This window comes from Camarhynchus parvulus, chromosome 23, assembly GCF_901933205.1.
Source record: "Camarhynchus parvulus chromosome 23, STF_HiC, whole genome shotgun sequence".
Classification (NCBI taxonomy): Eukaryota; Metazoa; Chordata; class Aves; order Passeriformes; family Thraupidae; genus Camarhynchus; species Camarhynchus parvulus.
In genome coordinates, this window is record NC_044593.1 from 3157314 (window position 1) to 3185158 (window position 27845).

Here is a 27845-nt window from a genome sequence, read left to right on the forward strand (position 1 = left end):
CGCGCCGCGTCCGTGTGTCCCAATGTCCCCAAGTCCCGCTGTCCGTGAGTCCCGGTGTCCGCGTGTCCCGGTGTCCCTAGGTCCTGTTGTCTCCATGTCCCGGTGTCCGCATGTTCCATTGTCCGCGTGCCTTAATGTCCTCAAGACCCACTCCCCGCTTGTCCCGGTGTCCGCTTGTCCCAATGTCCGCTTGTCCCGGTGTCCGCGTGTCCCAATGTCCGCTTGTCCCAATGTCCGCTTGTCCCGGTGTCCGCGTGTCCCGCTGTCCCCGTGTCCCGGTGTCCGCGTGTCCCACTCCCCGCTTGTCCCGGTGTCCGCGTGTCCCAATGTCCGCTTGTCCCAATGTCCACGTGTCCCGCTGTCCCCGTGTCCCGCTCAGAGCCCGTCCATCAGTGCCAGCAGGTCCTCGCCCTTCTCGGCGCTGCCCGGGCGCGGCTCGGCCACGTCCAGCTCGCCCAGGATGCGGGACAGCTCCGCCCGCCGCGCCGGCTCCTGCGGGACAGACACCGCGCTCAGCCCCCGCCGGTCACCCCGCAGCCCCTTCTACACCCGAGTCGGCTAAAAACTTGCTCTGGTGTTTGTCAGGATTCAAGTTTTCTTAGTAAATATTCACCAGTTCCACTGTCTCGGGAGAAAATTGGCAATTACTTAGTTACGAGCTTAAGTGAAATGGGCAAAAATGTATTTTTAAGCCCCTACTCTGGGTGAAACATGGTCCTTAGCGAGGCAGCGATGGTGAGAACCAGTGATATGATATATGTTACATACCTGTGTGGCTTCAATGTTGATAACCTTGTAGGACAATTCCTCTGGTCTGGTCTGTGCAGCATGTCTTGATTGAAAACATGAAACGAGTGGTTAATCCCATGAAGATGTATAAGGAAATTATAAAAATCAGGCTTCATCAGGCTCCTGTAGGCACAAATGATGCTCAGAGGATGCTCACAGGGACAGACTTGAAGCAGCCTGGTTTACTGGAAGGTGTCCCTTCCCATGGCAGAGTAGAATTAGAGGTCCCTTAAGGTCCTTTCCAAACCAAACCACTCTGGAATTCCATGAAGTTTGGCAATGCCTCTGTTCCTACTTGCCAAATTAATGTATTCACCCCAGTTTGGAGGCTTCTCCCTGTCCTAGCCATTTTTATAAAGTGCAGAACAGCAGGAATATTTCTGCAGCAGAAACAAGCAGATAAAAACATTCTGCTAAAATGGCTGGGGGGAAATTCCTGTCCAGTGGCACTGGGAGAAAAGCTGCATCACAGGAGACATCTGGAGCAAGATAACAACACATTACTCTGACCCTAGAGCTCTCTAGGGCCAGTTTTTCTCTCTAGGGCTCCCCACAGGGCACCCCAAACCCAAACCCAGACCCAAAAGGATTCCAGCATACTCTTCCTCCTCGTCGGTGGTGAACAAGTTCAGCCGAAATCCCGACTCGCCACCAGCAGGTTTCTGGATGTCCAAACCTCCCAGCAGCCTGGCCAAAAAGTTCAGCTCTTCTTTAGCAAGAGGGTTGGGGGCTATGTTCTCCTGCAGGAAACAGCAATGGGCTCATTGGGCAATTACCTGGGAGATTTGGGCTGCAAAAAGCTTTAATATTCCATATATGTCCTTCATATATTCCTGATATTCCATACATGTCCTTCATATATTCCTGATATTCCATATATGTCCTTCATATATTCCTATATTCCATGCATGTCCTTCAGAGGGATATAAACACATTTATTTCCCTGTTTTTCCTAGGACAGATTGTGCAGATAACCACAGTAATCACCAGCTCCATGCTGGAAATGGTTGCTTGAATTTATAGACTCAGCACAAGATACTTTTCCAGCTAAACTGGACAGATGAGAAATCTGTAAAGCCAACTTTGTTTTCTGAGGAGATTAAAATGGAAGCAAGAATATCCTTACAGAAGTGTGTGGATTCTTTGGGAAAATGTGCTCTTCCCCTGGCTTCAAAGGACTGGGGAGGATTGGCTGAGGCTCTGAGAACACCAGAAAAGCTTCCCTGACCTTATCCCATATCTATAGACTCAGAATTTGGCCAGTTTAAGCAGGGACAGGAGGAGGACAGCACTGACCTTTGCCTGGGATGCCAGGTCTTTGGATGATCCTGACATGTGTGTCTCCACTGGCCGGGTCACGCTGTACCTGCAGGGAAAACATTCATCAAGAACAGCTTGTTCTGGGACCAGGAACAGAACCAGAGGGAGCAGCACAGCATGCAGAATTTCAGGATACTTCCCTGAAGACTGAACAATTGCAATGAGAAGTTGCAGCTCGGTGTGGTGCAGTGAGGTGTGTGAGGGACAAAGCTGTGAGAAGGAACACACATCTCTTTGGATGGAAAATGTGCATTAAGACAAACATGGAGAACGGAGAGGATTTCTTGATTATGGTTACATTGAATCACATTTCACATGAGATGCAGCACCAGGTGAGAACACTCTTTCCTCATAAATCAAAGTTTTGCCTGTCTTTTGCAGCTCTTTATACACTGTCCACACAGGACAGCACCTTGTAACAAAGTCAATCTGATAATTAAAGCAAAAGAGGCCAAAAGCACACCAGGCTGCAGATGTGCTTCTGACCAATCCATCAGCATTTGGTTCAGGTTTCTACACAGAACAAAAATTACTTACATGTTTGTTCCAAGTTTGAGGACTCTGTCTCCATAAAGCTCAAAAGATCCTTCCCTTTGTGGAGTAACATAATTCCCAGCAGTGGTGAACTCAGCCCTTTTAACTTCCACTCCTTTGTGATTGAATATCCTTAAAAAAGAGGCATTATTGAAACATTTAGTAGCTTCAGTCCTGATTTCAGTACAATAATAATAATAATAATAATAATAATAATAATAATAATAATAATAATAATAATAATAATAATAACAACAACAACTATTATTATTATTCTGTATAATAATAACATTATACTATGTATAGTAATAATAATCTGTGTAATAATAATTCTGTACATTGCTAAATGCCTCTGTTATGGGATAAATTAGTAATAGCTAATTTATTGGGATAGAAAACTCCCAAAAGCCGCTCAGCATTTCATTGCTGGGTGACTTAGTCCCAAATTGTGCCCTTTAAATAGTATTAAATAGTAATTGTAATAGTAATAATAACAACAACAACAACATTATATTATGTATAATAATAATCTGTGTAATAATAATAATTTTGTATATTGCTAAATGCCTCTGTTATGGGATAAATTAATAACAGCTAATTTATTATGATGGAAAACTCCCAAAAGTAGCTCAGCATTTCATTGCTGGGTGACTTAGTCCCAAATAGTGCCCTTTAAATAGTATTAAATAGTAATAATAATAGTAATAATAGAATAATAATAACAGATAAATAATAGTCAAATAATAGTTAAATAATAGATAAATAATAATAGATAAAGAATAGATTAATAATAATAATAACAGAACAATAATAACAGATAAATGATAGATAAATAATAGATTAATGATAGATTAATAATAATAATAATAACAATAAAGGCCTCTTAAATAGTATTTACTGGAGTTTCAGCTATCCATGCAACAGGATTGGCAGTTTGATCTGTATTTCTGAGCCCTCTGGCATGGGATGCTCCTCCCTGTGCCCCACACATGGCACCAGCTCACCTGATGAGCCCTGGCACCTCTGTGCCCCAGGGGACAGGCCCTGAGGTTGGCAGCACGAAGCGGCCGTTGGAGTTTTGCACTTTATCCTTCAGGAAGATGGAGACCTGCAAAGGGACATCACAAACATCACAGCCTGGGGAAATCCCCTACAGACCTTCCCATCCAAATTCCCTGAAATCTGAGCCTGAGCCTCGCTGCCTGGGCTGGGGAAGGTTTCCCAGAGCTCTTGATCTGTGGGGAGGGATGTATTTACACAGCCAGTGATGTGGAACTGTGGTGCAGAGGATGGGCACACTGATCTAACATTAAAAAACTATTAAAAAACTACATCCTGTTCATGCACATGAGTGTGACCAATTTGTTTAGACAACACCAAGACTTCATGCTCAGGCTATCAAGTTTCTTCTAAAAGGAAAAACGGATTTACCCATCCAAATCACACTAGTAGAGATTCCTTTTTTTCATAATATTGTAGAATTCAGCATTATTGCAGTATATGTGCTCAATTTATGAAATTTGAGTGCAATTACAAGCACATCAAGATGATTGAAAAGCACAAGCAACAAACCCAAACCTGCAGTGTTTATAAGCAGATCCCTTTATATTCCAGTCCCAAACTCCCTGTCATTCTCCCTGCCTAGTTGGATTGGACTCTTACCCTGATGTGCATGTCCTGGAAGAAAATGAGAAGTGTTTGCCTGATGAGCTGGAATTCACCATCAGAGAGAGGGTTGTAGGTCTGGAAAAGGAAAATCATCATGCAAGGGTTTGCAGGTGTGCCATGTCCCACCCAGGGAAAGAGGGAACAAACAAGTACAGCTGAACATTCTGATCCACTTGCAGGGGGAGCAGGATGCTCTAAGGGGGCTGCTGGTTATTATCAACAATTATTGTCTGCCACTAAAAGTCTGATTTAATTTCTGCTGAAATCAGTGGAGACTTAAATCAGGCTGAATAAGCAATACATTGATTTAAACTGGGCCAGTAGAAAAATACCACTTGACTCACAACCCTCTCCAATGTAGTAATTCATCTCTAAGAGGTAAAAAACCCATAAAACCAAACCACAGTGTGTCCCACCCTTTTTCTGAGGATTCTTACCTCGATCAGCCGCCGGAAGGTCTCATCCACCTGGTTCAGAATGCCAGGGGAGTTGGAGATGAAATCCTTGATGGCATCCAGGTGGTTGAAGGTGACCAGCAGAATGTCCCTGGGCCGAGGGCACAGCAGCACTTGGTATTTGAAGGCCATGGTCATGAGGTCGTAGAGCTGCAAAGGAACACAGGAATGTTGGTCCTGTCACAGAGGAAACCTCCTGGGCATGGAGAGGGGGATTCAGTCAGGCCAGCACCTGCCTGTGGCACAAGGAACCATTTTAACTTCATTTCTTAAAAAACAAGAGCTCTGCAGTCCCATCCCCAGCCTTCCTGCTGGGTCTCCAATGCCACTATTGTATTTGTGAGGTGCCCTGATGAATGATGAACCTGACTCCATGTTCTCAGAAGGCTATTTTATTATTTTATGATACTATATTATATTAAAGAAGACTATACTAAAGAATACAGAAAGGATACTTAGAGGTTAAAAAGATAATAATGAAAACTCATGACTCTTTCCAGAGTCTCGACACAGCTTGGCAGTAATTGGCCAAAGAGTGAAAACAACTCACAGCAGAATCCAATGAAACAATCACCTGTGGGTAAACAATCTCCAAACACATTCCACATGAGCACAACACAGGAGGAGCAAATGAGATAAGAATTGTTTTCCTTTTTCTCTGAGGTTTCTCAGCCTCCCAGGAGAAAAATCCTGGGTGAAGGAATTTTTCAGAAAATATGAATGTGACAGAGAACCATTTTCACAAGGAAAGCTGCTCCAAAATGGTAAAGCTACGGGTTAAATATTGCAACAGAACCTGGTGAAGGGCAGCTGGGGAGGGCAGCAGGAGTGTTACCTTGTCCATGCTGGCCTGGTTGAGTCTCATGATGGAGGCATGGGCCAGGCGGTCGTACACGGTGCGCAGCGCTTTCTTGGAGTACAGATCCTGGGGCTTGAACAGCTCCTCCATGAATTTCCTGTTGAACATGGTGCTGATGATGTCGTTCATCACTGCAAAGACAAAGTTAGGCTCTGTGGTTTGCTCCAGAACAGCCTGTTCCTGCTCCATGCCAGGGGCACACCGGGGACAGAGCACAACGGGAGAGGGGGAGCAGCATCTCTGCATCCAGCTCTGCCTCACCTGAGCAGCACCTCTGCATCCAGCTCTGCATCCAGCTCTGCCTCAGCCCCACCTGAGCAGCATCTCTGCATCCAGCTCTGCCTCACCTGAGCAGCACCTCTGCATCCAGCTCTGCATCCACCTCTGCCTCAGCCCCACCTGAGCAGCACCTCTGCATCCAGCTCTGCATCCAGCTCTGCCTCAGCCCCACCTGAGCAGCATCTCTGCATCCAGCTCTGCATCCACCTCTGCCTCAGCCCCACCTGAGCAGCATCTCTGCATCCAGCTCTGCATCCAGCTCTGCCTCAGCCCCACCTGGCCTCAGCCACCTGCTGCCCCTCAAGGCACAAATGCCACCTGAGCTGAAGGCAGCAGGCCCTGTTTGCCAGTGGGAATAAGGCTGCCTTTGCTGCCCTGGTTTTAGAGCTATGGTTGGCACTTTTCATTTTTAAATAATGTTGTTTGTAGGCTGCTCTGATATGTTATTATCTGCTGTAGATAATTAAAAATAATAAGAATAATATTAAAAGCTGCAGTTCTGCTTCCTAAGGAGAGTTTTGCACTGTGGTAGATCTTTGCTGTGCCTGTTCCTCCACACTCTCTGACACCATCAGTCTATTTTTTAACTTCTCAACAGAAGCTCCTGCGGGGCTCTCTGTAATCTTTATTCCAATCAGATTAACACTGGCAGGCATTTAATAAAGCATTTATATCCCTGGGATCTATATCAACCCACTCAGGGCTCTCACAGCTGAAACATCTGCAGGCCCTGGAGTTTCAAATGCAGAAGTCCAAACTTCCTTACTCGTGGTTAATTTTTAATGTGTAAGTTTAGCCATGGAACTGTTTTATTACTGAGGAGTTCTTAGAGCTCAGGAGTGCTGAGTGTGAGGGCTGTGCTCTGGTTATTGAGCTTCTAATGCAAACAAGATGGAAAACATTGTGCAGTGCTTCAAGCAGATACAGCACCTGAGCTTTTGTGCTGGTTCTGCCACTTTTATTATCTGCCTGATACACTCTAAAGAGTTATCATCAGTAAACATTTGTTTCTTTATATAAAAAAAAGGTAAATGAATACATCAGGTCACAGATTACTGTACAAGTGTGGATTTTCCTAAGCAGATGACTGTTACAAAGCTCATAATGCCAGACAATTCTTGTGGATTAGAAAAATCTCAGAGTAAATAATTAAAAAAAAAGAAAATAAGAAAAAGTGAACATACAGAGAGTGGTAGTGACCCATGGTTTGAGTTATTGCCCTAATGATTCCCTGGGGGGTGTCAGACACCTGGCTTTTCACACCTGTCCTACCCCAACAGACAAAACAAAGGTAATTTCCTAATTTCCCTGTCACTTCATCTCTTCCCAGAGGATAAACTCGCTGGGGACTGCTGGGAGCCTGGGCAGGGAGAGCTGTGTTCCCAAGGGCAGAGGCCTCCTGAAATGGTTCTCTCTCCTCCCCAAACCTGCTGGTTCCTCATACACAGCTCAGCAGCCCCTGTGCTGAACCTGACAGGGCTCCTTAGTCCTGGTTTAAACACCCAAAACCACAGACAGATCTCAGCTCCTGAGCAGTCTGGATTAAGAATACACCTAATTACAAATGGGAAAAAAGTCCCTCCTTCCTTCCTTTCAAATCAACTGGCCATAAGCAATCCTACTTTGCAATCTCAGGCAGAAATCTCCTATTTTTCATGGAGAAAATATAATATATTAGTACTAGTAGATATTAGTATCTAGTTAATTTTACAGGGAATCAATTATGACAAAAATAAAACTTCTGCTTTATACTGCTATAAAAGAAAATATTTTAAAGTTGCTTTTTTGTGCTGCCCATAGAAAGATTTCTCCTGTCTTTGGAGAGCCACAAACAATCCAAACCAGCAGGAGACAGACACCTCCCAGGACACTGATTTTTCAACAGAAAAACCACAGACATAAATTATCTTCTGAAATTAAAACCTCTTGTGTGGGCTATAAAAAGAACTGAGAACGACATAAAAAAAAATCAATCATGGTAAAGGGCAAATTGATAATAAATCTCTCACATGTTTGATAATGACACAGCAAAGGTCTCAGGGGGGCCCTGGAGTGGCCATGGCAGGTGACACAGGAGCATTGGCCCAGGGACATGGCACAAGCAACACAGAGAAAGCAACTCAGCACAGAGGAGAGGTCATAGCTGGGATGAGAGGAGGGAAACCAGTGTAGGCAGAGTGATGGACAGGACTGAAGCTGGGGGTGACGGTGGCTTTGGCCTCCTCACACCAAGTCTCTGGTGACAGACTGGTGTCACTGGCATGGCTGGGATGCATGACATGAGGCTGGAGCCAGGCCTGGGTGATGCTGGGGCTCCCTGGTGTTTTGCGGAGATAATCAAAACTCTACAACTTTTGGGAAAGTCGTAAAGCCGGTATGTTTATTGCAGCGCTGGACGCATGTGGGAATCGTTCTTCTAAAATGCCATGTGTACTTCTGGGAACTTCAGGTCTCTTTTTAGCTCTTTCTCAAATACATATGCATATAATTTCACAATAGGTTCATACGTGTTCATTTTTACGAATTTCGCCTGACATTTGTCGCTAGTTCTTCTTTATCAGAAAGAATTCTTAGGTCAGGTTGACCTGCTCTCACAGCAGTCTCTCTGTCTCTCTGTGTCACCCTCTGTGTCCCCTCCCTTATCTCTGTCCTTCACTGAAGCAGTTTCTCTGAGCTTAGGCCTTGCAATCAGGCTGAATAGCAACGTTTTCTAACCACAGACTCAACTCAAAAATGTACATTTCACCTAAATCAAAATGGATTTCTACCCTGGAAAATTTCTACTCTACATCTGGAGGATGTTTGGGACAGCAGAAGGAACATTCTGGGTTCTGGACAGTCACCCTGAGTGCCACAGGCTCCTCAGGGACCTTGTCACTGCTCCATCAGTGACAGCCCCAGGGGGTGACACCAGAACCCCCCTGAGATCTCCTGGAGCACTGAGCACAGCGCTCTCTCTCACGGGAGAAGGGAAGGGTCAGCCTGGGACCTGCCCCTGAGCCAGCCCTGTCTCCCTGCCTCACAGCTCTGGGCAGCTCCTGCTTGTCTGGGATGGGATGGAATCTGTCCCTGGACTTCTGAGTTAAAGGGTGTGCTTAGAAACAGGATGTAATGGTAAGAAAAGAGCTGGGGCAGACTGCAGGACATCAGCATTTACCTTCAGTAGATATTCAAACCTACCAAAATGATGCTTATTTTGCAAAACTCCAATCACAACCTTGATCATCACAACCTTGATCCCTCTTTAGAAAGGGCTGCTCAGAAGGACTCTGTAAGTTCTGCTCATGCTCACTGAACAAAATCCTGAGATTCAAGAGATTCATCTCCTCATTCCTTAGCACAGCCCCTGCTGCAGGCTCCTGTTCCAGGGCAGATTCCAGAGGGAAACAGCCGAGGGCTCAATCCCACCCTCAGGATCCTCCAGTCAGGATGAGCTGAGGGCCCTGCTCCTTTGGGATGGCTCTGCCAGGTGTGACCACCAGCACAGGTGGGTAAAGCAGCTGGGATGGGAATGCCTTCAATCATCCCTGGAGTTCACCTGTCCAAACCCTGAGCAATGCATGAGATAAAACCTTAAAAAAATGGAATATACCCAATATTCCTGCATTTGAGCAGAAAAACGACCTGCACAATGCTCACACAATTACATGCTTGCATAAAAACAGTGGTAAAGAAACACAAATACCATTTTTGCAGGCAAGACCAGCAGGATAAAAAGCTTTGATCCATTTATATTCTTGGTTAAATTAACAGCTGATTTTTGAGGCCATATGATTTTAAGATATGGTCTGTTTTTTTTTTTTCCACTGATTTACAGTAATTTAAGGAGCAGGTGAGCATTACTGTTCATTTGTGACACTGACTGAAGGCTGCAGAACAGCCTCAGGTGTTCAGGCACGATGAGCCCCAGGTGTGCACGTGGGGTTGGACTGGTGCATGCACACAGCAGTTACTGTACCTCGTTTCCTGTCCACATCTGTCCATTCATCTACACGAAGCATACAAAACAAAACAGCAGTTCAAGATGTAAGAACAAGAGTTGCAAGGAGAAGAAAAGAAAATAAGAAAGAAATAAACATAAAAAAAGAAAAAGAAGCTAACTAATGGATTTTGTCTCTTCTCATCAGCATTCAGCACTGAATGACAACCTCACCCTCCCCTTGGATAAAATCCTGCTGCTTCAGTGCACATAAAATTTTACCCTTTGCATGAGCTTGGGTAGTTTTCAGCTGCATCTTGCACTTAGAAGTAACCAACATTTGAGCTAACAGCTTTAAGCATCAACAAACCTCAGTGTGGATGAACCACATCTCAGTGAAATTAACACACAATTTTTTGGAAGAAAAAAAATTCCATGTGTGGACAAACTAAAACAATCCAATTCTCCAGATACTCCCCCAAGATTTAATTTAGCTAAAATCCTAACCTTGTCCCTGAATGAACAGCAGTAAACTTGTGTCACATCATTCACCCATCAGGACACACATGAATAATTACAAATTTCCCCCTCACAAACAACACAACAATTACACAGTGAACCCTTTGTTGTTTAGCACTTCATAAAGGACAGGCAGAAGGGATAACAATACCAAGCTCATACCAAGTTGATTTTTTTTATTAAAACATCACAGAGCTTCCCGAGGCACTATTCCCCATGCCCTGACAGAGAGGTGCAAACACTTGTAAAGCAAAGCTTTAAAAGGAAGTGGTAAATGCAGAGATGCTTGGCTGGGAGCTGGAGTTTCATGGCCCACGTGAAGACATGAGGCTCTGTTTGTACAAGGATTTTGGCCAAATGAGATTGTGTAAAAGCCAGGATTTCAGGAGCTGTACTGGTATTTGAATTTCACACAATTGCACGTGCTGTCTCTGCATGAGATTTATAATTTTATTCCTGGAAACTCCTTCCCATTGCAAAGCACCCTGCTCTACCCCAAACAGTCCAGGAGCTGGGCTGACATAACCAAATCCTGGGTTATTTTGAGTCCAAAAGTGCATTTCTGAAGCTTTAACCCCCGAATTGCGCACAGAAACACCAACACGGACTCCACTTTCTCCTTCTGGGTGAGAACCTCCCAAACTAACCTCAGCAACACCCTCGGGCTGGGAAGGGACTTGAGGAACTTCACCGAGCTCAACCCAACGGGCTGTGCTGCCCAGTGGAGAGCACAAAACACTGAGGGCTGATTTCTGTGTTAATTACTGGGGTAATTACTGAAATCGGGGCAGGGAAACTGACGCCGTCAGCCCGCAGCATCCTCTGGTGACAGCACAGCGTGTCCCTGTGTCACAGCTGACAGAGGGACACAGCCTTAAGCTGCGCCAAGGGAAGTTTAAGTCAGATGTTAGAAAGAAATTATTCGCTGAAAAAGTGACTGGGAAATGGAATTATCTGCCCAGGGAGGGGTGGAATCACCATCGCTGGAGGAGTTTAAAAACAGATGGAGGTGGCACTCAGTGCCAGGGTTTAGCTGATGGGGAGGTGTTAGGGCATGGGCTGGGCTGGGTAATATTAAAGGTCTTTTCCAGCCGAGTTCGTTTTGTGATTCTGTGGCATCCCGGGAAGCGGCACCGCCGGGCGGAGCAGCCCGAGCCGCTCTGGGGGAGGCGGGAGCGGGGACAGAGCCGTGCCCGGGGACACCGGCAGCGGCACCGCCACACCGGGACACCGGGAGCGGGGGCAGAGCGCCGGGGACACCGGCAGCGGCACCGCCACACCGGGACACCGGGAGCGGGGGCAGAGCCCCGGGGACACCGGCAGCGGCACCGCCACACCGGGAGCGGAGGGAGCCGCGCACCGCTCACCTTTGCGCGCCTTCTCTCCGGGGATGCTCTGGGCGCGCAGCCGCTGGTCCAGGATGTAGAGCATCTCCCCGCCCAGGTTCAGGAACAGCAGCGGCAGCGTCCGCGCCGACATGGCCCCGGCACAGCCCCGGCACGGCCCGGCCCCGCTCCCCGCACCGCCGCCGCCGTTGCCCGGCAGCCGCGGGGCCAATCGGGGAGCGCCGTCTTGGCCGGCCGGGCCGCGCCTGCGCATCGTCCCGGTGTGAGTGAGCATCGTTCCGGTCTGAGTGTGCATCATCCCGATCTGAGTGTGCATCCTCCCGGTGTGAGTGCGCATCATCCCGGTGTGAGTGCGCATCCTCGTGATCCGTGTGCACATTGTCCCTGTCTGAGTGTGCATGGTCCCGGTGTGAGTGCGCACATCATCGTGATCCATGTGTGCATCGTCCCGATCCGTGTGTGCATCATCCTGATCTGAGTGTGTGCATCATCCCAATCTATGTATGCATCATCCTGATCTGAGTGTGTGCATCATCCCAATCTATGTGTGCACCATCCCGATCCGTGTGTGCATCGTCCCACTGTGAGTGTGTGCATTGTCACAACCCGTGTGTGCATCATCCCCAGTCTGTGTATGCATTGTCCCTGTCTCTGTGCCATCATCCCAGTCCCTGGGTGGATCATCCCAGCGCACTGAAGAATGGTTTAGGTTGGAAAGGACCTTAAAGCCCATCCAGTGCCAGCCCCTGCCATGGGCAGGGACACCTTCCACTATCCCAGGTTGCTCCAAGCCCCGTCCAACCTGGCCTTGGACAGTTCTAGGGATTCAGGGGCAGCCACAGCTTCTCTAGGCAACCTGTGCCAGGGTCTCCCCACCCTCACAGGGAAGGATTTATTCATAATGTCCAATTTAAATGTCTTAAGTTTCAGTTTATAAATATCTAAGAAGATGTGGCAGTGCAAACCTCTGGACTGGCTGTGCTGATAGGGCACAGGCAGCCCTTGAGCTGTTCCCACTGACAGACCTGCAGGGTAATGCTGGAGCCCCAGGTCCTCTCACAGACTGACCTGACCAGCACTCGGCCTGAAATTAAACTTCTAAACCACTCAAGCCACCAGCTGCCCTTCCCAGGTGCTCAGAATGACGCAGAACACATCACACGAGCAAAGAGGCTTCAGGTCTTTGGGCAGGAGTTTATTGCCAGCCTGGCTGTGCCAGCCTGGCTGTGCCACTACACAGGTGTCCCCGCCTGTGCCTGTTTCTCCTGCACCTGCTTCTCCTGCTGTTCCCGTGCAGCTCTTGCTCTCGCCTGCCACTCTCTCCTCTTCTTCAGTCTCTCAGCTGCTTGCAGCTTCTGCTTCTCCTGGAACACCTGTGGAAGCAGAAGGGAGAGAGATAAAGCTGCCTGCAGAGCTGCTGCCCAGGCTGCCTGCTGCAGGCAAAGTGGTTCCAGCAGGAGCCAGATCAAATCCTCCTTCTGTGCCTTCCTTGCTCCAGGAAACCATCTGAGATTATTCTGTTACAGCCACCCAGTCAATCACTGAGTCTTTCAGGTTGGAAAAGACTTCTGAGACCACACTTTCACAGAGGAGTTTTTCCCTGTGCAACCTTCTCCATACCTTGATGCACAAAGCCTTCTTGACCAAAGGGATTTCTCCAGAAAATGTGAATGCCACAAAAGCCATTTCCCACACTTTCACAGAGGGGGTTTTCCCTGATCCATACCTTGATGCACAAAGCCTTCTTGACCATCCAGCGCTTGGTGAGGCGGCGGGTGTAGGGCTGGAGGGGGCTGTACTGGATGCCCAGCTCCTTGCAGGTGTTCTCAAAGGTGCTGTAGTTGACCCGGCGCAGGTAGCCCAGCATCTTCCTCCTCCTGTCCAGACCCATCAGCATGAACCTGCGGTTCCTTTTGTCCTGAAAAGCACCCAAAGTTCACTCCACTGCAGGCAGATTATTGTATTTGCATCCCTCCAGATGGAGGAAGGAATAGTGTGTTACTGTCATATTTGCTGAAAAATCCCTTCGCCAAGATTTTTTCTCCTGGGAAGCTGAGAAGCTTCAGAGAAAAAGAAAAACAATATTATCTCATTTGCTTCCTCCTGTTTTGCTGCTTGGGAATGTGTTTGGAGATTGTTTATCAACAGGTGCTTGTTTGATTAGTTTCATGTGAATTGGTTTTACTTAATAACCAATCACCATCCAGCTGTGTTGGGACTCTGGAAGGAGTCATGAGTTTTCATTATCATTCTTGTTAAGTCATCTGTCTGTATCCTTTCTCTTTTGTACCTTTCAGGTTTTCATGAGTAACAATTATGCACTTCTTTCAAATGCAGTTATCAATCCATTTCCCACCTTTTGCCCTGCATAAAGAATCTTTAATATCTATTTTATGAACATAAATTCATGCAAGTTGTCTCAAATTTGGGCCTGAACCCAGGTAGCTGCAGGCAGGGGAGTGGGATATTCACACAGTGCTGTCCACCAAACATTTCCATGAGCAGAACAAGCACAGATTTTGCTCTTTGTTTATTACTGCAGCTGCAATCATTAATTAGTCAAAACTAAGGGGTGAAGCCACATCTGCAGTGAGGACAAATGGAGCTCAGGTCTGCCCAAAGGAATCTGCTCAGCTGTCTCCTCCACTACAGTAACAAACCAGAACACAGAGCAGAGTGGGCGAGAATCCAGCTGTGCCTGAGCCAGCAGCTCCCCACACTGGCACCAGGGAGCAGCTGTAACTATTTCATAAACCTCCTTAGGAAAGCCATAATCCCCAGGATTAAACTCCTTTCATTATAAACTGAGAAAACCACCTGAGCAGCTGTGGGCTGAGATCCCTGAGTTACCTTGGGGTGCTTCTGGAGGTGCTCCTCGAGCGTGCGGATCTTGGCAGTCAAAATAGCAACTGCAAAGGACAGAGAGAGAAGCTGTGTGAGAGCAGCAGCTTTCCCAGGTGATTCAGGATCATCTGCCTTGCCTCAAGCTGCCAGCTGAGCACTGCTGCCCCTGCAGGGACCCACAGCAGCACAGCAGGGGCTGCCCATGGCAAAACAGTGCTCAAAATAAAACAGTGCCCACAGCAAAACAGTGCCCAAAATAAAACAGTGCCCATGGCAAAACACTGCTCACAGCAGCACAACAAACACTGCCCACAGAAAAACACTGTCCACAACAAAACACTGCCCACAAAAAGCACTGCCCACCAGCAGTGTCCACAGCAAACACTGCCCACAGCAGCACAAAAATCACTGTCCTCAACAAAACACTGCCCACAACAAAACACTGTCCACAACAAGCACTGCCCAAACAAGCACTGCCCACAGCAGCTCCTGCCGACAGCAAACACTGCCCAAATCAGTCCCTGCCCACAGCCCACAGCCCAACAAACAAGAACACACAACCTGCAGGACTGTGATTGTTATGAGGCTGCTTAATTAGAAGGTAAGGTTTTAGCAACACATCATATAAATTTATCTGTGAATTTATTCCTCTTGCACTCATTCAGTTCCCAGTGATTTGACATTTGTTTCACCTCATGGGATTTAAGCTCTGGGGAAGCAGACAGCAATAAAGGTTTTTTTTTTTTTTCCAAGGGCAGCAGCCAGCTCTTTGGGATTTCAAGCTCTGGAGGGAGGGGCTGGTGGCATCCTGAGGCACTGAAGGGCTCTGCTGATGACAAAGGAGTTGTCAGTGTTGGTCAGTGCAGCATGACCTTTGTCCCTGCACTGTCCCCACTGTGCCTCAGCCACAGCTCTGATGCAGAGCAAAATTTGGGTTCTGTGGCTGAATTTGGTTCATTTTGGTAACAGATGCAGCTCAGTGCTTCATGTCACAGAAGCACTCCAAGCAGAATAAAGCACACACTGCCTTTGGAGGGTGAACGTGGAGCAGGAATTTGGAAGGACCCCAACAGCCTCTGCAACACTTGCAGACCTGGAGCAGCCCTGCAGGGCATCCTGCAGGCTACCTGCCCCTCAGCAGCTCTCCTGGAGGAGATTCTCCTGAATTCTACAGCAAACTGGAAGTGCTGGGGTGGGAACAGCTGAACAGAAGCAGAGATGTTTCATCTGCCAACAATGCCCTTCCCCTTTTTAACTTGCCTTGCACCTCAAAGGAGCCATTGTCATGGGGAGACCTCCTGACCTTCTCCACCAGCTGCTGTGTCTTTACCTTCAACTTCTCCCTCTGTGGGGCACAGAAAAGAGGCTGTCACTGTCCCAGAACACTCAGCTCTCTTCCCAAACACCCAGATAAAGGCTTTGCAATTCAGACCTTTACTCATCCTTTTAAGCTGAAGTGGCAAGCACAGAGGAATGGCATGGAGATCTTTGTGCCACTTTCCTACGTGTTTGTTTTCTGGGCATATGGAAAGTAAAAATAACTTGAAGGACATCTGCTGTCCAGTGCAATGGTTTCTAGAACACAGGGGGTCAGCCATGAGCAGCAGCAGAACAGCTCACTGCCCTGTCACCCCTGAATACTTTCTTCTCTTGATTTAATATGCAATTGTTACCACTTCAGTGTGATAAATTCTAAGAGCAAACCAGATTTATCACTGTATTTCATCACCCCATGTTTACAGTCACTTACAAATACAGTAAGGGAAAGATATTTAACAACATAGACAAGTCTCACATGAAGGTGTTCATTAAATCTGTTTTATTTTCAAGCAAGCAGAATGACACTGACCTGACTTGCCATTTCCAGGGACAGCAGGCGTTTCACCACATCATCCACGCTGCAAGGGATGGCAAATTAGCTTATAAACCAGAAACAGTTCTATTTAACAACAGAAATTAACTCAGGTTCTCAGAACATACTCCCTTTTCTCAGCTTTAATTAACTCTACAAATTTACAGGGACTCTCCTCCCCTCCCAAATCTGGCAGCCATAAACTGGTGCTCACTTTCCTAAGCAAAACCATGGCTCAGATTACAGGAGCATAAAGCAGTTTTGCTGCAAAAATATTTAATTTTAAGGCTTGTTCCTTCAGAGAGCAGTGAAAGTCACAGCTGGGCCACTGGGGGCCCTCCCTGCACCACACATGAGCAGCTCTGCATCAGAGCACAACAGTGCTGAGCCCCAGAACGCAAATCTGGCAGCAGCTGAATTCATGTGGAGTTGTTTAATGACACTCTCCATCGCCTGAGTTCAGGACAGGTGCAGAATATTTGCAAAATGACTGTTTCTAGTATTTCAAGATTATTTTCTTTGGGTTTTTTTTTTTTATGGGCTACAAAGCCCACAGAGGATGTTGGCAACCAGCACTCGATCTCACATGGAGGGAACAATCACTGACCACTGTCTGTGTCTGTAAATTTGATTTCAAACTGACTTTGCCATTTTTGTGCCCACAGAGCATTAATAACTAATTAGTGAGCAGGTCACAGCTCCCACACATCTTATTTTTAAGGTACAAACCCCTGGAGAGAGCAGCCACTCCCTCTCCCTCTCCATACCTGTTCATGATTGGGAGATTGGCATAATCCTTCTTCAGCAAGGTGGGAGGAAGGTCATCCAGATGGCTGGGGATGTCTACAGAGAGAGGAACATTGGAGGAAGAGCAGGACAAAGTCAGAGCTCTGACATGCTCTGAAGGAAACTGGCTGTGTGCTCCAGACAAGAAGAACTGAGCAGATCCAGCCAAGAGGGCAGAACTGAGTGACAAAAATAGGTTCAGTCTCTTCCCTTCAGCACTCTGGATTCACAACATGGTGTTCATGTATTTACAACAATCCACTGAGCTCAGAGATCACAGAGTATCAAAAGAGTTTGTGCTGGAAGGGACCTTAAAGCCCATCTGATTCCACTCTCTGCCATGGCAGGGACACTGCACTGTCCCAGGTGCTCCAAGCCCTGTCCAGCCTGGCCTTGGGCACTTCCATGGATCCAGGGGCAGCCACAGCTGCTCTGGGCACCCTTTGCCAGGGCCTGCCCACCCTCACAGATCTCCTGCTATTGACAATTGTTCATTTCCCCACCCTCAGGAGGAGAGGAATCGTCTGAGTAACTCGTGAGCTTGTAAGGAACTATTTCTGGAATGATTTCTGTGCCATGAGGGCACAGCTCTGAGCATGCCAACAGCAAAACATTGCTCCTGTGGACGCTGACATACCTTTCCTCTTCTTGGTCACAGGTCTGGCATAGCCCCTGGCTGCCTGGAGCACGGGACTGCAGCCTGGGTGGGAGAGACAGAAAGGATTCAGACAGGAGTGCACTTCTCCAGTCAAATACTCTGTACAGTCAATGCTCTGTACTGTGTGCTTCTCTGTACAGTCAAACACTGCTGGGTGTGTGGGGTCAGAGCACTGAGACTCAGATCAGTGCCCAGGCAGATCTTTAGTCCCAGAGGTGTTTGGGGTGGCTCAGGGTGGCTCTCACACTGTGCCAACACAAACCAAGCTCTGCTGCCTGAGAGTGGGCAAATGCCAGGGCTGGAGCAGCAGGGCTGACTGCACATACTGAGCGGTGTGAGAGCTCCCCCGGCCAGACGTGTTCATTTAGCGAGCTTAAACTGCTGAATTAACTGATGAATTAATCTCATTAGCGACGTGGACGGGCTGCTCTGGGCCCCCGCAGTGTCAGAGCTCAGGGGCAGTGACACCTGGGGACAACCTTTGCCTGACACAGACGCGAATATTCATCACCAGCCGGGACTTCGTCATTCTTTGACCTTTCAAGAACAAACTCCTCCAGCTGCTCGTTCAGGGCCCTGCTGCTGGGATCAGGACCCGCTCCAGGCCGCTCGCCCGTGCCCGCCTCGGCCATCCCTCCTCGCCCCCGCTGTTCCGAGGGACCCCCGGCACCTTGCCCGCCCCCCGGGTACCCCCAAGGCCACTCGATGCCCCGTCTCGTTTCACAGGGACAGACCACGAGCCCGGTCTGCGACCCCCTGAGGGCCCCGGCCACTCTCGAGACCGCCCTTTCCCCGCACCCTCAGCTCCCACCGCGGCCCCGCCCGCTCCCAATTCCTCCAGCGGGGTTCGCTTCCCTTTCCACCCTCCCTCCCAGCGGCCTCCCGAGCCCCCCGTGCCCCTCACCGGGCTGTGCCCTGCCCAGCACGGCGGCCCCGGCGCGGGCGGGCCCGACCAGGCCGCGGCCCAGCAGCGCCAGCATGGCCCGCGCTCACCGACACGCCGCCATGGGCGCCGCCATCTTGCCCAGGCGCGCCTGCCGAGCACCGAGACAGGGCGGAGGGAGCGAACGCCGAGCACGTCGATGGCCGTCCGGGATCCTGGTCCCCTCCCCTGCCCCGGTCCCGGACCCCTCCCGGTCCCCTAACTGTCCCATTCTCATCCCAGTCCCCGTGCTCATCCAGGTCCCGTCCCCGTTTGGGTTTCGTCCATCTCCGTCCGCGTTTCGGTTTCGTCCCCTACCCGTCCTCGTCCTTGTCCTTGTCCTCGTCCCGGTCCCGTCCCCATCCCCATCCCCATCCCCATCCCCGTCTCGGTCCCGTCCCCTTCCTGGTCCGGTCGCGGTCCCGGTCCTGGTTCCCATCCTGTCTCCGTCCCCGTTCCCTTCCCGCAGAGACGCCCGGGTTGTTCTCAGCACGACCCCGTTTATTTCGGAGGGAGACGTTTGGGAGGGGACACGGACACCGAGCGGGCTGGAGCCGGGCAGCGCCCCGGGGTGCGGCTGGAGCCCCGCGGGTGGACCCGGTGTCACTGCCCGGCTCCATCCCACTGGCGGACCCGGTGTCGCTGCCCGGCTCCATCCCACTGGCGGACCCGGTGTCGCTGCCCGGCTCCATCCCACTGGCGGACCCGGTGTCGCTGCCCGGCTCCATCCCGCGCTAGTCCGCCCGGCACTCGTGCAGCTCCTCGGCGCCGCCGATGCGGAGCCCCTGCAGCAGCGGGAAGGTGGCGGGGGGCTCCTCCAGGAACGCCCAGTCCCCGCTGCCGCCGCCGCCGCCGTCGCCGCGGCCCCGCAGGTTCTCGTAGAAGCGGGGAGCGGGCTCGGGGAGCAGCCGCTGCCCCCGGTACCCCGCGCCGCCCACCCGCGCGTACTGCACCGGCTCCCCGGGACCCTCCTGCCGCACGTAGGGCCGCGGCAGCGCCGGGGGGGCGGCGGCCAGGCACGGGTGCTCCTTCCCCGGCTGCTTGCCCGCTTCCCCTTCCAGCACGGTGACCGTGGAGATGGCGGCCGGGCCGGGCTCCCTCGCGGCGAGGCTCTGGAGCGGCTCCTGGGGAGCAGCGGGGGTACGGCGGTATTCCCTGCTCCCCGGGAGTGCTAGGTGGCACCGGGGAGGTCACAGGCAGTCCACCTTCCCTGCTGTCCCCTCCTGTGCCATGTGCTGGGTGACACCGGGGAGGTCCGGCAGTGCCACCTGTCCCTGCTGTCTTCCTGTCCATGTGCTGGGTGGGCACGGGGAGGTCCGGGCAGTGCCACCTCCTGCTGTCTCCTGGTGCCATGTGCTGGGTGGGCACCGGGGAGGTCCGGCGGTGCCACCTGTCCCTGCTGTCCCTTCCTGGTGCCATGTGCTGGGTGGGCACCGGGGGAGGTCACGGGCAGTGCCACCTGTCCCTGCTGTCCCTTCCTGGTGCCATGTGCTAGGTGGGCACCGGGGGAGGTCACGGGCAGTGCCACCTGTCCCTGCTGTCCCTTCCTGGTGCCATGTGCTGGGTGAGCACCGGGGGAGGTCACGGGCGGTGCCACCTGTCCCTGCTGTCCCCTCCCGGGCCATGCGCTGGGTGGGCACCAGGGGAGCAGCTGAACGCTCTCACCTGCGGCAGCGCTGCCGGCACCCACTTGCCCAGGCTGCTGTTGGCGGGGTCGGGGACGCTGGGCCAGAGCTGCTCCTTCATCCTGGGGACCACGGGGGTGAGGGGGCTCAGCAAGGCGGGCTGGAATGGGTGGCCTCAGTGCTGGACTGGCTCCCGGAGGGATGCCAGCTCTCCAAGGCCACCCTGTCCCACCGGGGCAGGGCTCTGCCACTCACCGCTCGTTCTTCTGGAAGCAGATGAGCAACACCATGAGCCCGACAAAGACCAGCCCCAGGCTCAGGAAGAGGAACTGGATCTCGGTGTCATCTGGGGAGAGGGACAGGGTCACAGGAGCTGCAGTGGGCACTGCCAGCTGTGCTGTGCCACGAGGCTGGGCAGGACCAGGCCCCCTCCCATGTTCCCCTGGTGGGGTGGCCGCAGCCCTCACCCAGCACTGTGGTCACCAGGGTCAGGCTGGTGCCGTTGGTGCTGCCAGCAGCCGTGGATGCCATGATGTGCACCTTGTACAGGGTGGATGGCTTCAGCCCCCGGATGGCGAAGGAGTTGAGGGAAGGATTCACGGTGGCACCTGGGGACACACGGGGCTGTTGGTGTCCAGAATGCCCCCACCTGCACAGCAGGGAGCCACAAAACTCCCTGACCCTCTCTGAGAAGGACACAGGGGCTCCTGGTATCTCCACCCAGCACGTTGAGGTGGGACAGAGGGCCAGGTCAGTGGTGCTGCAGGCAGGACTCACTGGCCGTGCTGGTGATGCTGCTGGCCCAGAAGATGGTGTAGCTGGTGATGAAGCCGTTCTGCACCTCCACTGGCAGTGGCTCCCAGCACAGCTCGGCCTCTGACTTGCTGATCCTCTTCAGGTGAAGCTTGGGGGCATGGGATGGTGCTGGAAAGAGCAGGACAAGGGGGGACCAAGTGCTGAGCAGAGCCACTGCCTCGGGTGGGAACTGATGAGGGGGTCCCACTCCCAAGGTGTGGGCATCAGGACCTGCCCATGCTGTGTTGGGGCTGAGAGCTCGCTCAGAGATGACACAAATCCAGCCCCTCAGGCTGAGCTCTTTGGTACAGCCCCTGGATTTGGGATACAAGGGGGAAAGGCGGTTCCTCCTTTTGGGAGGGCAAAGTCCTGGTGGCGGGGCTCCCTTCCCACGTACCCTTCTGCTGGGAGTACGCTGTGGTGTGGATGGGCACCCCGACAGTGCCCTCGTAGAGGGGGTACAGTGAGATGCTGTAGCGCTGGAAAGGCTCGATGCCATCTGCAATGGAGAGCAGAAGGGGCACTGCTGAGACCCCCCAGCACCACGGCACCACCCCACCCACCCTGGGGTGGATACACAGGGAGGGTGGGGAGTGTGCTGGAGGCAGGGCTGGGTCCTGGTTTGGTCAGGATGGGTGCCAGCCCCCTGGCACAGTTGACCCGGGGGTCAGGGCCCCCTGGCAGCCCCCCTTACCCTGGATAAGGGCTGTGGTGGCTGCCCCGTCATGTTCCATCTGCCAGCACACGCTGCAGTGCCCAGGCTCTGCTGCCACCCGCTGCCACTCCAGGACATAGGCGGTCACTGGGGCCAGCGGTGCCTCCCAGTGCACCCAGAGGCTGCGCTCACCCCCGGGCACAGCCCGGAGCCCAGCCAGGGGCTGACCTGCGTGGGACAAACAGCCGGGATGGTGGGAGAGGAGAGGAGAGCACCTCTCCCACATCTCCCCCTGTGCGCCCGGGTTTGGAGTCTGCCCTCTCCTTGCGCTGGCTGTGCAGCCTGCTGGGGCGAGCAGAGCCCCGGGGCACACGCGGAGGTTTCGGGCACTGCCCTCACCTGTCCTCTCCAGCAGGATCACCTCGGTCGGTGCCGACTCGCCGGCGGCGTTGTAGGCTGACAGATAGACCCTCCTGGTGGCCGCGGGCACCGAGAAGTTGCACTGGGTGCGGGTGGTGTTGCAGATGATGGGGGGGTCCCTGCCCCTCCTCCGGGGGCTCAGGGTCACACAGTAGCCCAGCACTCGCCCGTTGGCCTCCCGCTGCCGTGGGGCCTGGGTGTGGGCAGGGCGGGTGGGTGGCAGTCCGTGCGGGGACCTCAGGCAATGCCCCTCAGGCAATGCCCCCCAGGCAATGTCCCCTGTCCCCCCACTCACCTTCCAGCGCAGCTGCACCTCCAGCCGCCCCCCAGCCAGCTGAGCCCCCCACCACGCATCCAGCTTCCCTGTGGGGGCTGTAATGGGAGTGGGGGGGGGGAGAAGCTGAGAGGGGCCCATGTGGCTGTGTCCCCAGGACAGTGCCCTGTGTCCCCAGCGCTGTGCCTTTTGTCCCCAGCACTGTCCCATGTGTCCCCAGGGCTGTGCCGCCTGCTCAGGCAGAGGGGACCCCCCGGGTGACCCACACTCACCTTTCTCGTGGGTGGTGTAGTTCCTGACCGGGCTCCACTCGCTCCAGGAGCCCAGTGCCGAGGCTGAGCTGCGCCGGCAGCGCATCTGGAAGCTGTACTGCGTGCCGAACAGGAAACCACAGCGCTGCGCCGTGCCCGCCTGGCCGATGATGCCGCTGACCTGGGAGCAGCCAAACCAGGGCTGTGCTGCCTCCTGCCTCGGGCAGGGACTGGTCCCTGCTGTAGGCTCAGGGGACACCTTGCTGTCCCACTCACATCGGGGACCCCCGCTCCCACTGCTTGGAGCACAGGGAGGGTCCCGGCTCCTGCCTGGTCCCCCTGCCCCAGCAGCACTCACCAGGGCCCAGGCAGGGTCCTCGGGTGCCCGGTAGCGCAGCTCACACTGCAGCTCCATGTGCTTTGTGCCCCACGCCAAGTCCCAGGCCAGGGCAATGCAGTCGGTCTGGAAGGGGATGGACTGGATGCTCTGCAGGGTTGGGGGGTCCAGCTTGGCTGTAGGAAGGGCAGGGGAGAGTTGGAGAGGTGTGTGGGGGGTAGTGCTCAGAGCCATGACCTCACATGAGCCTGTTGTTAGTGCCAGGAGCTGCAGCCAGGGTGCTGCAGCAAGAAATGGGGGAAACCACCCCAAAATATTTAGGAGAAGGGCTGGTGGCAAGGGACAGGAGCTGGTGTGTGCCCCTGCTTGGGATGGGGTAATGCAACACTGGAACAACTCTGCATTAATGCCTGTGCAGAGAAAACAGATCCCATAGGGTCTGGTGCCTGGAACAACCCACATTTGGGTCTGCTTGGGGGTGAGAGTGGTACACAGCCAGGGGAGAGCTCAGCTGGTTCCCGGGCAGCCCTTCCCCAGCCCCAGATCAGGGTGGATAAATCTCTCCATCTGGGAAGGCTCCTTTTATAAATAGTTTATAGGCACAGGATCTATTATTAATAGAGCTGCTGAATAAATGGGTAATCAATTGCTGCAGGAGCTGTGGAGTGCAGCAGGTCAACTGGCAGCTCATAACCCGCCGTGCGTGCTGCTCGCTCTGCAGCGCAGCGCTGGCACCGATTCATCCTGCCAGGACATTCATCACGGAACCTGCCCGTAAAACGGGCCCCACGTGCTTTAATGTCACTTTAATACCCCTGACGAGCTTCCCTGGCCCCTGACCTGCGCGCTGTCACTCACCCACGTCCATGGGGTCGATGTGGAGGTGCTCGGACTCGGCCGTGCCCAGGGCGTTGGTGGCAGACACCCAGATCTCCATTTGCCGGTACAGCTGCAGCAGCTGGCGTGGCACCGTGCAGTGGCTGTGCCCTCCTCGTGGGGTGCAGCCCGTCACTGCCTGGGCTCTGCTCCTGCAGCAGACAGGGCAGTGGGCTCGGGGTCCTTGCTGTGGGGTTTGGCAGGGGATAATAGTCCCGAGACTTACCCCATGCATTTCAGCACGAAGCTGGTGGGGAGGTGGCTGTTGGTTCCCTGCTGCCATTGGCACGTCAGCCCGTAGTCATCGAGGTTCAGGACACAGCTGAGGTTGAGGGGCTTCGCAGGAGGGTCTGGGGGAGAAAGAACCTGAGCAAGTGGCCGTCCCTGCTGGGAAGGAGGGTGACCCGTAGTGGCAGCAGACTTACAGCCTGCCCTGATCTCGGCCATGCCAATGCGCTGCTTGGTCCCATTCCACTCCACACAGCAGAACAGCCTGGCCTGGGTGTGGTTGAAGCGGGGCAGGGTGAGGTTGGACACCTCTGTGCCCCCCGGGCCCTGGCGCTGGCTCCCAGCCACGGGCTTGTTGTCCAGCATCCAGCTGATCCTGACCCTCCCCTGCTCCAAGCCTTGGCAGAGCTCTCTCTGGACGGTGCAGGATGCCGTGACAGCCGAGCCCAGGGGCACGATGGGGGGGCTCACAGTCACCGAGGCACAGCCCAATGTCCCTGCGGGCAGGAAAAGCATGTCACATCCCGGGCACAGCTGTGCCAAAGCCATCTCAGCTCCTCAGCGCCCAGGCAGGACATAGGGACGAGCCTCTTCCCTTAGATGGGCCCCCTGCTCTGGAGAGGAAGAGCCGAGCGTTGGGCAAGGCACGGGCACGTGCCAGGCCCCATCCTGCCCGTGCCTGCCTTTCCTGCCTGCCCCGGGGGGCACCGGCTGCTGGGGATGCTGTGCCTGTGGGACGGGACAGGATGGACCCCGCACTCACCGCCCAGGTGGAGCAGCAGGAGCAGGGAGAGCTGCGGCAGGAAGGGTGTCCCAGCACCGCGCCTGGCCATGGTCTCCTCCGTGGCTTTGGCATCACCTGGAGCGGAGAAAGCGGCTCGTCCTGGGGGTCGGCAAGGGCTGGGGACGAGGTGGGCTGAAGCAGCCGGGCTCCATTGTCACCGGCTCTTCCTGGAGCAGAATGTCCTTTCGCTATCAGCGTCAGCCCTTCCCGCAGCCCTTCTGACACCTCCGCCCCCGGCTCGCCGCCCGCGCCGCCACAGCCGCTGGAGGGGGAAGAGCAGCGGAGAGAGCCCGGAACGCGAGTCCGTCCCTCCGCACCCCGACACCGGCCCGGCTCCGCACCCCATCCCGGGCACAGCGCCCTGTGCCCGGCCGCAGGCACGGGCTGATTTTATCTCCGTTATCTCCAGCCCCTGCCGGGCAGAGATTTGCGGTTTGAGGGCGGCTGAGGGCGGCGGAGGGCGATAAGCTGGGAGAGGGAAGCGAATGACCGACAGCAGCAGAGCGGGACTGGCCGGGGCTGCGGGGTCTTGCCCAAGCCCCTCCCGGCTGTCCCCTGCCTGCCGCTGGGAATGGCCCTGGGAGCGGTGGCTGCCTCTGCCCCTGCCCGGATGGGTTCCAGACACGTTCGTGGCCCAGGAGGGGCTGCCCACACTGTGCCCAGCTCCGGGTGCTCACAGCTCCTCACCCCCCAAGCCAACATCGAGATGGAGGCGAAGCACTCGAGTGTGGGAGTGGGACAGCGGCCACCCCCGGGCACTCGGCACGTGTGGCTGTCCCAAGCAGGGGACTGGCAGAGCAGCCACAGACCAGATGCTGCTCAGTGCGACCTGAGTGGCACCCACCCCTACCCCACCTCCATCCCTACCTCGCCTCCATCCCTGCCTGTCCTGTGTGTCCGGCGTGCCCGGGAGCCGCTCACGGCCCGCTCCGAGCGCGGGGCTCCGGCAGCCGGCGGCTGGCCGTGCTCGGGGTGTTTGCTAACATGCTGCTTTCCCCGATAGTTCCTCAAAACCAGGGCAGTTAGTTGCTGTGACGCTCTGAAGAAGGTGATTGCAAAACACTTCCCTGAAGTCTGCGACCCCCTCCTCGCTCGCCGCAGGCAGGAAAGCCCAAGGGGCGCGGGCACCCCGAGCAGCGCCCGGCCTCCACCCTGCCCGCTCCAGGGCTGGGCTTGGCACAGCCGGGATGGGGCACAGACAGTTCCTCACTGCAACTGCCCTGGGGCCACCCTGCTGGGCAGGGGGACACAGCAGAGGGACGCTGGGGGAAGTGGCAGGACGCCATGGGTGTGGGAATGAGCATCTCAAGGGGCAGGAGGCAAACCCAGCTTGTGATGCACCCTGGGAGCAGCTCACATCCCCAAGCCCGTGTCCGTGTCCGTGTCCATGTCCACATAGTCCAGCTTGCTCCAGGGCGAGCAGCCCACAAGGGCAACCCGTGATATGATGTTCCCACCAGGATCTCCCAGTTCTGACCCTTAACCCGTGTTATTTCACACTTGTCTGGGGCCACGCCGAGCTGCTGTGCCCACCCGTGCCAGGCTGGAGCACAGCCCTGGAGGGGAATCCCATGTCTGGTGGGATGGGGCTGGCATGGGGGTAAACAGAGGTTTGCTCAACCCTCCCACACTCAGAGCCTTCGCAACCACGGCGGCTGTTGTGCAAAGAGCTGTTTACTCTGGCTTGGGGCGGTATTTCATTTTCACGCTACAGGGCTCACATAGCCCAGCACTGCCAAAATCTGGGGGTCCAGAGCTGCGCCCTGGGAGCAGAGTGTGTTGGTGTGGTGGGAGACCAGCCCGGGCAGATCTGGCTTTGCTTCCTGCAGAGCCGGAGGGGATGGCTTGGGGCTCTCACCACCGACCTCACAAGCCCGACAGTTCAAGCAAAGGCACTTTCCCCAAATCTGCCCTGCTTGTATAACGGGTCAGGCTGCTGGCGGGGGTGAGGTGAGGGCTCAGCAGCCAGGGTTGGGGCACGGGGCTGATGCTCGCTGCCTGCCCGGCCCGGCAGAGCTGCCCTCGCAACATTTCCCTGGCGTGTAGCAACCCCCGGCACTTCGGGACGGAAGCCGGGGCCGTGCGGGCTGTTTACCAGCCGAGCAGGAATATCCGTGGGTAGCCATGGCGACCTGGGCATCTCCGTGGGAACCGAGGGCGCAGCGCTGCAAACACCCAGCTGGACACCGGCAAGCGCCCGCCGCCGCTGGGGCCCCGCCGCAGGCTGGGATCCAGGGCTGGGGAGGGCACTTCGCATCCCTCACCAGCTCACGCCTGTCCTCGGGCTCGCCTCGCTCTGCTCTGCCGGGAAAGGCTCGTCCCAGCAGGCTCCGAGCGTGCCAATGTGCCGGAGAGCCGCCCGGGAGCGGGGATGGAGCAGACGTGCCCCCTGTCAGCGCTCTCGGTTCCCCTTCGGCTCTGAGTCACGCTCACAAGCTCCCAGACCCCGTCTCTGCCGTGGGACAGGAATGGGACGGTGTTCACAGGGGTCTGAGGATGAGGGAAGAGACCAGGATTTGACTCCGTGTTTCAGAAGGCTTGATTTATTATTTCATGATATATATTACATTAAAACTATACTAAAAGAATAGAAGAAAGGATTTCATCAGAAGGCTAGCTAAGAATAGAATCAGAAAGAATGATAACAAAGGCTTGTGGCTCGGACTCTCTGTCCGAGCCTGCTGGGCTGTGATTGGCCATTAGCCAGAAACATTCAACATGGACCAATCACAGATGCACCTGTTGCATCCCACAGCAGCAGATAATCATTGTTTACATTTTGTTCCTGAGGCCTCTCAGGAGGAAAAATCCTAAGGAAAGGATTTTTCATAAAAGATGTCTGTGACACAA

At 53.7% G+C, this 27845-nt stretch overlaps 3 protein-coding genes across 5 annotated transcripts; all 3 read right to left on the bottom strand.

The window, feature by feature from the left end:
• Positions 1–8: 8 nt before the first annotated feature.
• On the bottom strand, positions 9–11875 carry OSCP1 (organic solute carrier partner 1). Its single transcript, XM_030964422.1, has 10 exons — positions 11710–11875; positions 5602–5756; positions 4749–4916; positions 4306–4386; positions 3648–3751; positions 2647–2775; positions 2086–2155; positions 1390–1529; positions 769–832; positions 9–492 (listed from the first exon to the last, which is right to left on the bottom strand). The coding sequence occupies exons 1-10, from the start codon at positions 11819–11821 to the stop codon at positions 376–378; spliced, it is 1140 nt and encodes a 379-aa protein (XP_030820282.1). The 5' UTR covers positions 11822–11875; the 3' UTR covers positions 9–375.
• Positions 11876–12862: 987 nt separating this feature from the next.
• MRPS15 (mitochondrial ribosomal protein S15) lies at positions 12863–18874 on the bottom strand. Its single transcript, XM_030964439.1, has 8 exons — positions 18733–18874; positions 17808–17870; positions 17152–17227; positions 16382–16430; positions 15793–15877; positions 14539–14597; positions 13415–13606; positions 12863–13061 (listed from the first exon to the last, which is right to left on the bottom strand). Exons 1-8 carry the CDS (start codon positions 18806–18808, stop codon positions 12921–12923), a joined length of 741 nt encoding a protein of 246 aa, XP_030820299.1. The 5' UTR covers positions 18809–18874; the 3' UTR covers positions 12863–12920.
• A 446-nt stretch (positions 18875–19320) lies between these two features.
• CSF3R (colony stimulating factor 3 receptor) lies at positions 19321–26021 on the bottom strand. 3 transcript variants are annotated; one of them, XM_030964405.1, is made up of 16 exons: positions 25863–26021; positions 24975–25070; positions 24409–24708; positions 24210–24333; positions 23966–24135; positions 23129–23283; positions 22792–22951; positions 22541–22617; positions 22225–22438; positions 21865–22053; positions 21568–21669; positions 21153–21299; positions 20843–20983; positions 20631–20721; positions 20416–20497; positions 19321–19874 (listed from the first exon to the last, which is right to left on the bottom strand). In XM_030964405.1, the coding sequence occupies exons 2-16, from the start codon at positions 25042–25044 to the stop codon at positions 19485–19487; spliced, it is 2412 nt and encodes an 803-aa protein (XP_030820265.1). In that variant the 5' UTR covers positions 25045–25070; positions 25863–26021; the 3' UTR covers positions 19321–19484. The 3 variants fall into 3 exon arrangements, with proteins under 3 accessions (XP_030820265.1, XP_030820266.1, XP_030820267.1); XM_030964406.1 differs by having other exon boundaries at positions 24975–25162; XM_030964407.1 differs by lacking the exon at positions 19321–19874 and having other exon boundaries at positions 20443–20535.
• Between the last annotated feature and the right edge of the window lie 1824 nt (positions 26022–27845).